This window comes from Topomyia yanbarensis, chromosome 2 (assembly GCF_030247195.1).
Source record: "Topomyia yanbarensis strain Yona2022 chromosome 2, ASM3024719v1, whole genome shotgun sequence".
Taxonomy (NCBI): Eukaryota; Metazoa; Arthropoda; class Insecta; order Diptera; family Culicidae; genus Topomyia; species Topomyia yanbarensis.
Window position 1 is genome coordinate 149871420 of NC_080671.1, and position 16181 is coordinate 149887600.

The 16181-nt window shown below is 39.6% G+C and overlaps 1 protein-coding gene across 1 annotated transcript; it reads right to left on the reverse strand.

Moving 5' to 3' along the window:
* Positions 1–225: 225 nt before the first annotated feature.
* LOC131679840 (uncharacterized) lies at positions 226–16056 on the reverse strand. The gene is made up of 13 exons (XM_058960591.1): positions 15835–16056; positions 9786–10169; positions 9654–9723; positions 9282–9600; positions 8979–9222; positions 8580–8918; positions 2277–2380; positions 1864–2104; positions 1427–1810; positions 1300–1369; positions 926–1244; positions 621–864; positions 226–566 (listed from the first exon to the last, which is right to left on the reverse strand). The coding sequence occupies exons 1-13, from the start codon at positions 15992–15994 to the stop codon at positions 226–228; spliced, it is 3219 nt and encodes a 1072-aa protein (XP_058816574.1). The 5' UTR covers positions 15995–16056.
* Between the last annotated feature and the right edge of the window lie 125 nt (positions 16057–16181).

A 16181-nucleotide genomic window follows, 5' to 3' on the forward strand; every position in this document is an offset into this window, starting at 1 on the left:
TCTCTTCCCATTTGGAAACCCCTTGGCAGGATACACATCTTACATAGAGGACACGCCGATTGCGTCAAGATTTCCGATTCCGGCATTACATACCAAGTGGAAATAATTCTAGTTCCGAAACAAATACTGCTACTTCAATTCTGTATTTTAGTAACAAACTGATTAACATATCCAATGGTTCTTTTGCTAATTAAAAACCAAAGAATTTCAGCATAAAAACCATTTTTATTTTCTTGCTATAATTTTCACTGGAATTCCTTTATCTGGTCGAAGCACCAAATCCGTTTTCACCCTCAACTTTCCCAGAGACTCTCCGGGAAAGATTCGGTAGTTCGAAATCAATTTGATCAGAGTAGTTTTCATCTCCAGCAGTGCGTACCGTTGGCCAATGCAGTTCCGCGATCCCGCACTGAACGGAATGTAATCATAGGGCCCTCGTTTGGATTCCGCTGCATCGGAGAACCGATCTGGATCGAAACGCTCTGGATCAGGGAATACCAAGGGGTTTCGGTGAATTACGTAGATTGGGATAAGGAAATCCTGGCCAGCTTTTATGGTTGTTCCATCTGAAAATTAATAATAGTTAGTCAACAAAAACGACAAATTGCTGAAGTTTATACTCATTTCCAAATCTTCCACCAATTTCCTCCCGATCAGAGGAACAGGAGGAAATAATCGCATTGATTCTTTAATCACGGATTCTAAGTAGCGGAATTCCTGAAGATCTTGAAAGGTGAGTTCAGTGTTAGTTGGATTTTTCCCAAGGATGGATTCAATTTCATCATATACACGATCCTGAATGTGCTGATTCAAGGCTAACTGATAAATTGTAAATGTGATTCCGCTTGTGGTGGTGTCGTGTCCCTATATGAAAAACACATAACATTACATAGCAAATATTAACAAGTTAATATTTTTTTAAAACCTCAAACATGAAGGTATCGACTTCCTCTCGAATATCCAAATCGGAAAGTGGTTTTCCTTCCACCTTAACATTCAGAAGCAAATCCAGGAAGGTCATCTTTTGCTTAGAGTAGGAATCTTCCTTGTCAATGCTGGGATCAACCTGCGTTATTTGTTCATTTTCCAGTTGCTTCCTCCGAGATTTGATGATGGAATCCGTGAATCGATGAAGTTCTTTAACGATTTGTCGTTGCTCCCAACCATTGGGATGAAATAGAGAATACAGGAGTGGGAAGCCAGATAAGACGCTAACGGTTTGTAGCAGTATTAGAACAGACATTCTGAAAGCAATAATCGTCACTTCGTTAAATCCGTTTTGTCTGATTACATGGTTACCTTTTGACACATTGGACATATTTGTTTGCAGGATCACTTTGGGCATGTACAGCAGTTCCCATCGATGTTTCTGTTTAGTATTAATTTTTTAAACAAAACAAATTTACCCAATACAAAGTAAAATTACCGCAAATGCTGTCCAAAGCCATCAGCGTAATGTAATCGTACATGTCAAATTCTTTCCCATCTAGATGTTTCTTTAAATTTTCAACCATAATATCTGTCTCCTTATTAAATACAACTACGAAGTGCTCTAGAATTTTAAAATGAAACGTCGGCGTTATTATTTTTCTTCGTTGGAACCATTTTTCCCCGCTGGAAATCAGCAATCCATCACCAAGCCATGGTTTTACAAAGTCATATATAAAAGACTTCTGGGTCTGTTTCGCCATTATTACTTTCTCCACATTCTTCGCGCTAGTCACATTGATCATGGTTAAATTCAAAATATTCCACGCGATAATATCCTGACCAAAACGTTCGTGGAAACTTACCAAGGTTTCGAAAAGTCCTACAAGAATCACAAGCCATTAGTTGAATGTCTTTAAATGCATTAAACTGCACCTGGAATATCTTTATTAAAGAATTCTCCAACATTTCCCCACAGGGGATGTGGTTTAGGTCCTGCAAAATGCTTCGCCATCTTTTTTAGTTGCTTTCTGGTGGCTAAAAAACTAACTACCAGATAAACCAACAACCCAATCACAACAGTTTCGACTAACATGGTCCCCAAATAGAACGTTCGATGCACTGCGACTAACTGGGGGAGATTTGCGGTGAACGAAAAAGTATTTGGTTCTGTTATCTACAAGCAAGTTGAGATTTATCACAAGGTGATAAGTAGACCGAAGCGGCGGCAAAATCCCGTCGAAATTATTGATATGATATAGTTCGTCGGGTTTGCAAGTCATTATGATTCTGCACCTAAATATATTCGAGTGGCTTTTGGTTCTAATCCGGGATCACACAAAATTAACCAGAAGTTTTCTCTCGTTACGACTGGCTTTGCCTATATCAGCCGGATTATAAGTTGCGGTAAACTTCAGTGATGGACAAACCAATGCATTCATCATTTTTATCTCTATAATAAACAAGAACAATTAACAAATATTTTCCTCTGTAATCGCAATCATAACATTTCGCAAAAGATTCAAAAACAAAAAAAAATCATTAGTTCAAAATCATTATAAATTACTGTTCAAATACTAGATGTGGTAAAACACACTCATAAGGGCGTATAGTGCACCATAACAACGGGGCATATTGCACCCCATCACTGGAGCACCACAACAACGGGGCAGAATGCCTGGCAAAGAAGCAAGCCTGATAATATTCTATCCCACCAAAACCCAAATGCGCATGGGAATGAAATGACTCGATACAAATGAGGTAAGAGGAAAGAGATATTCTTTAGTAGGTAGTATTTGTAAAAGTATGTACTTCCGACTACAAATACTAGAATCACGTGACGCCTATCTGGGGATTTATAGAACTGCAATTCGTCCACTTCGATCCTGATCGTGGAAGAGGCAGGTGTTTTGTACTTCGTGCAAACTTGTGTGTGAAAAGAAGGTTAAATTAAAAACTACAAGGGGCAACCCTATGGGGTTGCACGAACTGTAGACGTAGGACTATACTACTTAATGTAAAATATTTATTTTGTTAGTACATTTAGAGTAATAATAAATCAAATATGTTTTTTACGTATAGCTTAAGCACAACCAATTAACATCGAAAATTACATATTGAACCAAACTTTCTTGATTATCAGGTCATTTCATTTGTAGTAGGTAATCGAATCCGATTTAACTCATTTGAGACGATCTGAAGAAAGAAGACAGAAAACCGTGACCGAATTTATATCTGGAACTAAATTTTTATAACGCAAGATCAGCTTTTAAAAATTGTAAAAACTTTTCGATTGTGTGTGGTAAAAAACCCGGACCGGTGAAGAAAAATCAAATTTTAGATAATATATTCACATTTCATGTATAGGCCAAGCTTTCAAGTTATATTTTGCCATTGTTGTAACTTTCCTAAAAAATACACTTACAAATGTAGCGAAAGCAGTGTTCTTAATCATGTCGAAACTATAAATATAGATATATAATTTAAAAGAATCGAAAATAATTTTATATGTATATGGATTTTGATGCGTTTTTGCAACGGTTTTTCGAGTGGAAGTGTATTCATTCATAAATGGGCTTTGTAGTATGTACCTATTAGCAGATTCAAAATAGGATAGGCTGAGTGGAAATGAATCACGTGAAGTGGAAATGAATCAATGAATTGATCGAACGCGAATAATAAACTTTCTTTGTGTTTTCCATCAATCCGCGGAAATTTGTTGCTAAGAAAGTTTTTCTCTTTGCGCAACGAAAGCACAGATTGCTATCATGCAGGTTACGCACGTAACCGCCAACAAACAGAGATGCCACATTGAAATCTGTGTTTCTGTCAAGAATATATTTTTACCATCTAAGATAACTGAAACAGGAAAAAATCTATGATAAATTTCCAAAAAATCACAATATTCCCAAAAATCTGTGAAATTTTCATCAAAATGCCAAAAACCTGCCATCTGTAAAAAAGAATCTGTGATCAAAAATTGTGAAAAAAAATCTGTGATATTACAGAAAAATCTGTGAATATGGTAACCCTGCTAACAAATTAAATATACCTACACGCTTAGAAAAAATTAAAATTACATTTGACGTAAACAACATTGCGACGTATTTTGCTGTCTAATAGTAGAATTTTACATGTTTTAACATGTGAAATAAAATATTGTGTCTCTTTTGATGTAGAACTCGGTTGAATGGAGATGGAAAATTGTGAACAAAGCGCATTTTTACATGTTCTTGAATGTAAATTTAAGTTAATTTTTACGCTCCTTTTATGTGCATCTTGCAAGATGTAAATATTTTTGAGTGTGTACCTACACATTCGCCTCAAACATTGAACCAAAGCGTACAAAGAAAAATGAGTCAACGCTGATGATGATGGGTAGAGCGAAAGAGACAACTAGTACCACGACACTATGTTAACCGTGTTTGCAAATGGAGCTCGAATGTACAATAGAGTGGGACACGGTTATATGAAAGAAATAAAATTTTGCTCCGATTAACTTTTTGGGTCCCATTTAGCTCTTAGAACAACTCTGCAAATTTTGAGCTCGATCGGTGAAACTATATTTTTGCGCCCACTGTTTAAAGTTTACATGGGATTTCGCATGGGAAAATCCTCTTTTGCAAAATAATTCTTCCAAGAGTCGCCCGTTACCTCCTAAAAATAAACAGAAATCTGATTTTTATGGGAAATTTTTCAAGGAAATGAAGTCTCGAAGACCGTGAAACGATTTGATGCTTGCGAAAAAAGTTATTAAGCAAAAACCGACTGATGCTCTGAAGATTGTTGAAAATTTCAATTTTCATAGCATCACTGCTCAGCTGGACGGTACAAAATTTTTAACTTTCTCTTATTATGTACAAAAAAGCTTCAATTTATCCCTCAAAACTCTTGTGAAGTGGCCAAACAGTATAGATAATTGATTTAGACACATTTAGAGAAGATCAAAACAAAATTGTATATAACTGAACAACCAACAGCAGTGATGCTAGAAAAAATGAATATTTTATCAATCGTCAGATCATCAATCGGTTTCTGCTTAATAACTTTTTTCTTAAGTGACAAATCGTTTTATGTTCTTCGAGACTTTGTTTCTTTGTTAAATTTCCTGTGAAAGTCACATATTGATTTCTTTTTCGGAAGCAATGGGCGACTTCTGGAGGAATTGTTTTATGAAAGTTAGCTTTCCCATACAAAATTTCATGTAAACTTTAAGTAGTGAGCGCAAAAATATAGTTTCAGGGATCGAGCTAAGAGTTTGCACAGTTTTCTAAGACCCAAATGGTACCTAAAAAGTTGTTTGGAGCTGGAATCGAATTTTTGTCCCACCCTAATGTACAAGCGACTTTGTGTACGAATAATTGTGTTCGAGATTGTACATAAAAGTGTGCTGAAACGAGCACAACACAAAAGAAAGCTTAGTGATTGAACGGGCAAGCTCAGTCGCGTGTTGGACGGCACTGAGTAGCGCACCTCCACAGCCAGTGGACCGAACTTTTAACTCAGTTACACTGACTGTAAAAAAACACAGCGCTGTGATCTGCTTCGCCTGCCGTTCAACAGTCAACTGAGCTTGTCCGGCCATATCCGTTCTTTAGATAGTCGGTAATGACGTCATTCATAGAAGCGTAGCGTGCTAGGTACACAAATCTGTCGTGCCGGACTTGGGAAGCGCTCTCTTCTGTGTGTAAATGCGCGACATTTTGACAAGGTTGTACATTATTCAAATTTTTAATACCATGATATCAAAAATCTTTGGGTTTATCCATTGGAATCTATTCTTAGAAGTATTTCGGGGCGATATGCGCAAAAAATTTGAAAATTTATCGTGAGATGGCTTAATTATATGCGTTTAAAATAGGACTAATTCTCGTTACATACCGTAGATGTAGTCCTACGTCAAAAAAATCACTTTTTTGAACTATCTGCTGATTCGTTTAATTCACACAGTGAAGCGAAACAGGACGCAACGTTGTTTAACCAAACTAAGTTCTATGAGCCATCAATTACTATCTCATACCTCGTTATTCCACCACAACCATATTAAACATTGCACTGATACATACCTTTATTTTAGCTGGAGAATCCATTTATGATTAACTCCCTTTAAAAGCACTCGTCGTCAAACGCTAGGATGGGCTTAGCGTTATAATATGTTATTCAGAAATACGGTGGTACACATTATCGCCATGATGTTTCCGATACACTACCACAATCACAACAAACTTTTTGCATCCAGCACACAGGAAACATAAACTTGAAAATATATTGCAATGCAATTTTAGGTATAAACAATCAATTATGTCAAGTTATTCAACTGATTGCTGATTGCAGAGTGTTTATTTTTATCTGGACATCAGGCATTGCATTTATCACTCATATGAGTAAATGCGTGCGGATAATTTGCTACTGTGGCAATAAAAACTCACATTTTCACACGAAAAGCTGTTGGCATTCACACAACTTCTCCGGATAAATACTACGTTGTATTTCTCCGGATAAATAAAACCCTCGGAGAATGAGTGAATGAGTCTATCACGGTATCTTTTTTGCGCTCGTTGCCTTGCTGTCGCTATTCCAAAACACGAAAAAAAGTTTATCGTAGCCGCTTTTCTTGGAAATTAAGTGCATATTTTGACGCTTTTATTGATTTTCACGAAATTAAAATATTATCACCTTCTGCGGTGAGAAAGAAAAATCAAATAAATTTTATCCGGAAAATTATTCTCACGGAGAATAATTTTCCGGATGGAGACGGAGAATTTTGCGACTCATCTTATCTCGGAAAAGTTGGACATCGGATAAGCTTCTTCTCGCGTGAGTGAGTGAGAATTACAATGCCTGCTGGACATAAAATTCGTCTCGGGAAAATGCAATGTTTGTTGTGATACTGGTCATTTCCAGTTGTTGGCCTTCGTATAATTATTTCCTGTGAGTGCAATACTGGGCGCTCTTCATCTAACAGCTGATGAGGTTCAGGTTTGTTTTGATCGGTTGGAAAAAGTAGAATGATTCGTTTTACAAATCATGCATTGGCGTCCAGGATCTAGGTACAGAGCGAGAATCGACACAAATGAAATAAAAGGCATTGCATTTCAGCCAGATTGCTTTGCGATGAGGTGGAATTTGGCACGCTCACTAGATAATAATCGAATAAATGAACAGAATAGAACGTTCATTTTCATTTATGCTGAAAATAGAAACATTTCTGCTAAATAAGCATTATGTAGATATTTAAGAATCAGTACACTGATACTTTATTTTGAGAAAGGTTGTAGCTAACATAGCTTCATTCAAAAATTGTTCAAAAATAGTGCCAAAATAGGTTCAATACCCTATGATAAGTGGGAATGCTTTAAAGAGGTCTAAGTGGGGGCGACAAGACAAAATCGTGTATTGTATATTTTACAATAATTCTCCTTAGCCCCACCAAAAGACGGGGTTGGGCAGCTAACTACATACTAAATAGAAATAGAAATGATAAAAAGAATTCATCTATATTCCTCAATTAATAAAAACTAGAATATCTTCAAGATGCAAAAAATTAAGTTAAGACTTTTAAGGCATAACCAATAATAATACAGTTGGAAGGTAATGCAGTTGAAATTTTTTTTCTTTCAAATGTATACTTACGCGATACTTACCGCATTTTGCGTTTTAATTCGTTAGTATTTATTATACTCACTAACTTAAGTTTCAGTCGCTTGAAAAAACGGATAACTTTTATTCTTCCCGAACTTTTCCATATATTTTGAAACAACAATGATACTGGAATGTTGGTCACATTGGATTGAGGCATATTACTCAGATCGAGCTCTAGTTCTGTTTTTGTACAAAAAATTTGGTTAACATCATTGACCTATATGGCTTCTTCGGAATCAGACGTGGGCACAGTTATAGTAAGAGATCATGTTATCAATCCCTTTTCATCAATTGCTTATATATAACATCTTCTTCATTTACAGAAAATATTTACACCCACTCAGTTTCTCTCGTCTCATAGGCAACAGAGAAAAAGATATAATTTCACGAAAATTATTTCACCCACTGTCACCATTGCAGAAAAATTCAAATAGCTAGCAGATGCGGTGGGAAAGTGTTTTGCCATCGGGTGAGGTCGGACGGAATCTGCCGAGTGGATCATTATGCTTTGGATCCAAGAGATAAAAAGGTCAAAGTTCAACAGGGTTGGGATTGTTTAACTTTTTGTGTTGCCTTTAGTAGATATGTATAATATAATTCAGAACCCGACTGAATAGAATTCATTTGGCGGAATGATTCCGGTAGTATTTTTCATTTCCATTTTGTTTCAAAATTTAAGACAGCTTGTTTATTGTTGATTTACCATCGTGAAAGCAGACAGCAAAGTCCTAATTCAAATTATCCGACAAAAAGGCCCGGTTTCATTATTTAGGCTTTATTGATTTCGTGAATATCAAACATGCAAAAATAGAGACAGAGTAAGCTCTAAGTTTCTGTATAACCATGTCCCCCTCACTTGTGAAACATATTCGTGACTGAAATAGTTAAAGAAATATTTAAAAAGGCATACTTTAATTACAATGTTCCTCACATAAGTTCAAGTTTTTTACAAATGGTATATCGTACCCAAACCGTAACTTTCTCCAGACCGACGGATTTTCTTGTTCAGCGTCTTCTCGCTACAAGCATCACTGGCAGACCCTTATCTGGTCGCAGTACGAGATCAGTTTTCACACGCATCTGTCGCAGGGATGGGCCAGGCAGAATTTTATAGTTGAAAATCAGCTTGATCAGGGTCGTTTTCATCTCTAGCATTGCGTACCGTTGACCAATACAGTTGCGAGATCCTGCACTGAATGGGATGTAATCATATGGGCCCCGTTTAGATTCTGCGCTATCGGAGAACCGATCCGGATCGAATCGTTCTGGATCAGGGTACACCTCTGGATTCCGGTGGATCATGTATATTGGGATGAGGAAATCCTGTCCAGCTTTAACTGTGGTCCCGTCTGTTGGCGTTAGGAATATTATAAGTATACATTGAGTTGGTTGCAGACATGTTTACTTACTCATTTCTAAATCTTCCACCAATTTTCTGCCGATGAATGGAACTGGCGGAAACAACCTCATTGCCTCTTTTATCACAGTCTCGACATAGCGAAACTCCTGCAGAACTTGATAGCTGAGTTCTGTGCTTTCTGGATTGCTTCCCAGCAAAGACACAATCTCATCGTACATGCGGTCCTGAATGTGCTGGTTCAAAGCCAACAAGTAGATGGTGAACGAAATCCCACTCGTGGTCGTATCATGACCCTGCCAATGAACTTAAAAGTTTAAATAAAATATAAATAAAATTATTCCAAATCGCTTACTTCAAACATGAAAGTATCGACTTCCTCCCGGATGTCAAGGTCCGACAGAGGATCACCCTCAACATTGATGTTTAGTAACAAATCAAGAAAAGTCATTTTCCTCTTCGAGTATAAATTTTCCTCATTCATATCGAAGTCAACTTGTTTAAGTTTGTCCTGGCTTAACTGTTTCCTTCGAGATTTAATGACTGAGTCGGTAAATGCATGAAGTTGTTTGATGATTCTGCGCTGCTCATAAGCATTAGGGTGAAACAGTGTGTATAACGTAGGGAATCCGGCTAGGACACTAACTACTCGTAGAAGAACTAAAACGGACATTCTGAAAAAGAATCGGTTAAGTAGAATGGAAAAAACTAATGTTTTTAACCTTGCCTTTTAACGTTTTGGACATATTTGTGGGTTGGATCATTTTGCGCGTTAACGGAGGTACCCATCGAGGTTTCTATAATAACCGATAGTGAATTATTGTTTGATTGTTTCATAGCAATGTTGAAAATGCTCTACCACATATACTGTCCAAAGCCATCAGCGTGACATAGTTATATATATCAAACTCCTTTCCACCGGCATGCTTTTTCAGGTTTTCGACCATAATATTTGTCTCCTTGTTGAAAACCGCTACGAACTGCTCCAATACCTTGAAATGAAACGTCGGAGTGATAATTTTCCTCCGCTGGAACCACTTTTCACCACTGGAAATCAGTAATCCTTGGCCAAGCCATGGTTCAACAAACGAGTACAGTAAAGATTTTTGCGTCTGCTTGGCCATCATAACCTTTTCGACATTTTTCGCGCTGCAAACATCGATCATGCTAATATTACCCAAAGTCCACAGGATGATATCTGGCCCGTAACGCTTATGAATTTCAACGATGGTCTCGAAAATACCTAGCAGGAGAAGAAAAAACAAACAACTGATAATTACAGGAACATTTAGAATATGTTGATTGCTTTGGTAGATACAAAAATAGAACTAATCCATTAATGATTGCCCGATGACGGGAGTACCATTGATAAACAAACACACATGGATTCGAACTTTGTAACTAGATAAGATTTTCTATAATCTATTCGTAGCACTGATTAAATGCATCGATAAGTGTTTTTTTGCACATTGCTTCCCGATCAGAATGCAATAATAAAATTATAACAGAATGCAGTTTTCGTAGTTAGCTGTGTTATAAATATGGTACCGTTAATAGTTAAAATAACAGAAAATTATAATAAGTAACAGCGCGAGATATAACTTTGGTGTAGCAAGGGCGGGTCTTAAAGCAGCTTAACTCCTACCAACTAAACCAGAAAGATATTAAGCGGAATAAAATGATCTATACCTAAGTTTTAAAGCTTTTTACTTTGTATGGGTTCAAGTCACGATTTTTATATCAAAAAAAGAATTTTCACTTACGAAGATAAAATAGTTTCAGTACATGCTAATACCGTTTATAATATATCGATTTCAAAATGGTGTACAATCAAATCAGAAGTTGTTAAATTGCATGCATATGAGGAATTCCACGAAAATCCGTCCGAAAATCTTTAAAATCGTAACCTGACTATTTTAGATTCCTATGAAACATTACACGTTTTACCGGCATAGAAGACTTCCCAAGTAACAATAGAAGGTTTATAGAACGCTACAAGTCCAATCTAAGTTTTATGATTGGCTGTAATTTTCCACAATCAGTAAGATTATTTTGACTCAAGAGCAATTTTTTAAAAGGGTGTGGACATTCCTACGTGCATTAATTTCAAAAAAATTTTGATCGATTACTGAATTCTATACAGCAAAAATTTTTGAGAACGAGTTACAAGGAATGAATATTTTTATAATTTATACTATTTGCAGTAGAAAATGAAATTATCTTTTCGAATATAATTCTAAGCGCCATTTTAAATCAAAATGCTAATAACAAAAATTTTCAAAAATGTAGTAGATCTCGAAATATTTTAAATTTTGTTTTAACAACACAATTATTTTATTTTATTACGACCTTTTCAGAAGTTATTCGCGTTTCTCTTTCAACAACAATAGGTTTTTCGAAAGACCCATAACATTTCCTGTAACTTTATCTTTGACATCAAGGCGATATCGTAAACCATTTGAAAGTTTCGTGAAAATCCGAAGTCAAACAGCTCTACTTATAAAGAGCCCACCGAGAAAGCTATGGGTGAAGCGGTAAAAGTGAGAGCCTTGTGCCCAGAGGTAACCATCCAATATAAGGACCTGGATGAGATATCCTCGGAAGAAGAGCTAATTGAGGCTCTGGAAAAACAGTGCGAGCTTGGAGAAGTGCAGATGATGATCCAAATGACTTCCAATCGAAGCAGCGAACAAGGCACTTAAAATTGGGAAGATCAAAGTTGGCTGGTCGGTATGTTCATTGAGTGTCTCTCAGCGACCGGAAGTGTGCTTCGATTGTCAAGAGTCTGAAACTGCAGTGGACCTGACAGGAGCAAATTATGCAGAAGGTTCAGGGAAGAAGTCCACATTACAAAAGGCTGCCGACAGGCTTCGAGATGTCTGATCTGTGCAACCGAAACCACGTTACAGGAGGCCCAAGATTCCGGCCTTCAAACAGGCGACTGCAACGAAGTCATAGTGGAGGTAACGCAAATCAACATCAACGACTGCGATGAGAGTCATCGTGGAAGCGCTATTTCCACAGCAATAACCGACGGCCTGGCCGTCGTGGCCGAAAGCCCTGGGACCAGACGGTATCCCCAACGTGGCTCTGAAAACAGCAATACTATCAAATCCGAATATGTTTAGGACCGCGTTGCTAAAGTGCATCGACGATGGTGACTTCCCCGACATCTGGAAGCGACAAAAGCTAATGCTGTTGCCGAAGCCAGGCAAGCCCGCTGGAGATCCTTCAGCATGCCTGTTGGATACAGGCGGCGAGGTGCTTGAAAGAGTAATCCTTAGCAGGCTAACAACATACACAGAGGGAGAGAATGGACTATTCAATATGCAGTTCGGTTTCCGGTAAGGTAGATCCACCGTGGATGCCATACGAACGGTCGTGGAAACTATGGAGGCTGCGCAGAAGCGAAAGAGAAGAGGTAACCGCTACTGCGGAGTGGTTACACTAGAAGTAAAAAACGCCTTCAACAGCGCTAGTTGGGCCGCAATCGCCGATTCGCTGCACAGACTAAGAGTTCCCGACTACCTCTGTAGGATTCTGAGGAGCTACTTCCAGAACCTGCAACTAATCTACAAAGCTGACGCCGGAAAAAGAAGTGTAACCGTAACAGCGGGCGTTCCACAGGGTTCCATACTCGGCCCAACTCTTTGGAATGCTATGTACGACGGAGTGCTGAAGCTGAGCCTCACCAGGGGCGTGAAGATTGTTGGTTTTGCGGACGACGTGGTGCACCTAGTGATCGGCGAATTACTAGAGGAAATAAAAGTACTCGCAACGGAGGCGATAGATGCTGTGAAAGACTGGATGCGCGAGAAGAAGATGACGTTAGCTCACCACAAAACCGAGATGGTTTTGATCACAGTTTATAGAGAATAGTTGCGCAAAAGGTGAAGTCAAAAAAGCCTACCTATCGAGCACAATTGGAATCCAGCTCTGATAACTCTGTAGCAAAGCTGGATTCTAATTTTGCTCGATAGGTAGACTTTTTTTGGCTTCACTATATACATACTCTTTGCGTACCTTTATACTAAGGCCTTTGGTTTTGATACCCGATCAGAAACACATAACAGAAATATTTCAAAACTATATCTCGCATTGTTACTTGTTATAAATTTCTGTTATTTTAACTACTAACGAGACCTAATTTATAACACAATATGTTACAAAAATTGCGTTCTGTTATAATCTTGTTATTTCATTCTGATCGGGTAGGCAACCGAAAAGCAGTGCAGCAGGCAAGAATTTCAGTCGGAGAGTGTATCATCAACTCAAAGCGGGAAGTTAAACAACTGGGAGTGATGATAGACGACCGGCTAAGCTTCAATAGCCACATCGACTAAGCATGCGGGAGGGGCCGTTAAAGTGATCCCGGCACTATCTCGGATCATGCCCAGCAATTCGGCGATCAGCAGCAGTAAAAAGCGACTACTGGCGAGTGTCGCCACATCGGTGCTCAGATACGCAGGACCTGCTTGGTTGACGGCACTGCAGACGAGAGATGAACACATCTCGGCTGAACAGCACGTTCAGGCTGATGACCATGCGGGTGTCTAGCGCGTACCGAACGATCTCGTCAGAGGCAGCCTACGTGATAGCTGGAACGATTCCCATAAACCTTCTACTCGAAGAAGATAGCGAATGTTATAGGAATCGAGGCACGAGAGGAGTCTGTAAACGAGCCCGAGCTGACACCATAATCAAGTGGCAGCATCAGTGGGATAACGCTGTAAACGGTAGATGGACCCATCGAGTAATTCCATGTCTGTCGGTGTTGGTGAACAGTGCACACGGTGAGGTGAACTTCAACATGACGCAGTTCTTGTCTGGTCATGGCTGTTTCAAAAAGTATCTAAACAGATTCGGCCACGCGAGTTCGCCATTCTGCTTCGCATGCGGAGATGCAGAGGAAACGCCTGAGCACGTGGTCCTCGAATGCCCGCGATTCGAGCATGAGCGAAACAAAATGAGAACCATTGTCGGTGAGGACGTTAACATGGTCAATATTGTCGAAAGAATGTGTGCAGACAAAGAAGAATGGGACGCGGTGAACAGAGCAGTCGTTCAGTTCATGTCAGCGTTGCAACGAAGCTGGCGAGAGGAGCAACGACCAGCAACGTAGCGGTACACTGCCACGGGTCGTCGAGGCACCGATGAACTAGAAGTTACACTCCAACTGGAATCGTCGGACCGACCAGGGCCCTTGACAAGTCAGTCTGAGGAAGAGAGATAAAGTAGACCACCGGGCGCGACCGGAGGAGGCTAGATCCACCGCCGGGGACTAGACTGAGCGTACGTATCGTCGACGGTAGGTCGTCGGGGCACCTGAGAACCGGTAGTCATCCTCCCTCGGAATCGCAGGACTGACCTCGGCACCTAACCGACTAGCATCGAGAAAACGGTTTCGAGAGAATTTTTAACGTCGGGAAATCTCTCCGCCAGAGTAGACTAGGCCCACCGCCGGGGACTAGCTCGAGTAGTTCGGGAAGTAGCACCGGCAAATGATCGTCGGGCGCCTGGGAACTGGAAGTCACTCTGCACCCAGAATCGCAGGACCGACCTCGGCATCTGCCTGGGTAGAATAACGCGTCCGTCAACAGTTGCGGGAGACATTCTTTCGTCGGGGAACTCTCCACCGAGGTAGGCTAGGTCCACCGTCGAGGACTACGCCGAGTAGCACCGAACACGATAAACCACCAGTGCTCTCCAACCGGAATCGCTGGATCGACCATGGCATCCAACTGGTCAACGTAGAGAGGAGGGCATGCAGAATATCATGCCGTGCTGGACTAATATGGCGGTTATGAGACCAGCGAAATCTGCACGACCAGCTAGACCTGGAATCATGTGAAGTGCATTAGCACGCCTCCCCCCGAAGTAGTCATTTCAAATGGAATCCGGGGGATCAGGCAAATATAGGACTCCTTGGTGGAGTTTAGAGGAGTAGGGTTTAGAGTTATCTTCTCTGTTCAGAGTCCCTCACTCTGGCAGACGATGGACGAAATCAGTAGTACGGTCTAACTACTGATCGTTTGCTGGGTCGGCGTAAAAGCTTTACCACCAAGTAAAAAAAAAACACACCCACAGACATTTTCCGATCTCGACGAACTGAGTCGAATGGCATATGAAACTCGGCCCTCCAGGTCGGGATTAGATTGACGATTTTCAGAGTGATTGCATAACCTTTATATATGAGAGAGGCAAAAAGGATATACTATAAATATCAGGAGCATATTGGTAGCTATACCAGCACCAAATTTCTCCACATGAATCGCTCTGTACGCATCGGTTACGTCCTGCCCTACGACGGCAATATAATGTTGCGTACCTGAATGAGTTTGTCCTCCTTCACACAATGTAATTCCCGGGCCCTTGTTGCAGCACGTTGCTTTTTATTGCAGTGCTGCCTCCAGCAGATCGCTAAAATAGGTATTTTATGTCATGGGCCGACGGTATTTTAATTAACGCTAAATTAAGTAGCACTTCCTAGTTTTGCACCATTTTAAGATAAATATAAGAACGTATTTAAGCGCAAACTTCTTCTTCCTAGTAGAAACTTATCAACAAAAATGAAATATTCTTAATTGGGCTACCAATTCCCATTTAGAATTTCCAAGACGTTTAACTTCGAGAAACACAAAATATAAAGGAATGTATTGAGCTCAGGAAGTATCAGCCATTTTCCTTTCTTTCTCTAATGCTATCATACCACTAAATCGTAGCACAAAATCACTATCTTGAAACTAAAGTAGCTAATTTATGCTACAAAAACGGCCACACAATTCTAGATAGCCCAGCAGCAATTAAACACTAACCGTCATGCTGCCTCTGAAAGTATGTGAAATGTTTCTGTTGCCAAACCAAATAATACGCCTCCGATTATTATGGTCGCAATGCAATTTCCGCACCTGGTATATCCTTATTGTAGAATTCCAGCACATTCCCGAGCACAGGGTTGGGTTTCGGTCCCGCAAAATAGGCCGCCATGTGCTTCATTTCTTTCCGAGCGAGAAAGAAACTAATCACCAGGTACATCAGCAACCCCCCGAGGAGAGCTTCCATCAACATTTTTTCCAACCTTAACAATTCACTTCAGCCACAATCAGTACTACGTAAATACCACCCGCGAGTTTCGACTGTAGACTGATTGAAATGTTTTGGTTTGGGCAGTTTTAATTTCGCGAGTCTCTTTAAAGGTATCGTGTTATCGCCATACCTTTGGATTAGACGTAATAATTTAGACAGTGAGATAAGT

Coding starts and splice junctions, on each gene's coding strand:
- LOC131679840 (XM_058960591.1), bottom strand. CDS start 15,994: ATGTTGATGGAAGCTCTCCTCGGGGGGTTGCTGATGTACCTGGTGATT. Junction 9,223..9,281: donor TCGATACTTTCATGTTTGAA/GTAAGCGATTTG, acceptor GTTCATTGGCAG/GGTCATGATACGACCACGAG. Junction 8,919..8,978: donor GGTGGAAGATTTAGAAATGA/GTAAGTAAACAT, acceptor TAACGCCAACAG/ACGGGACCACAGTTAAAGCT.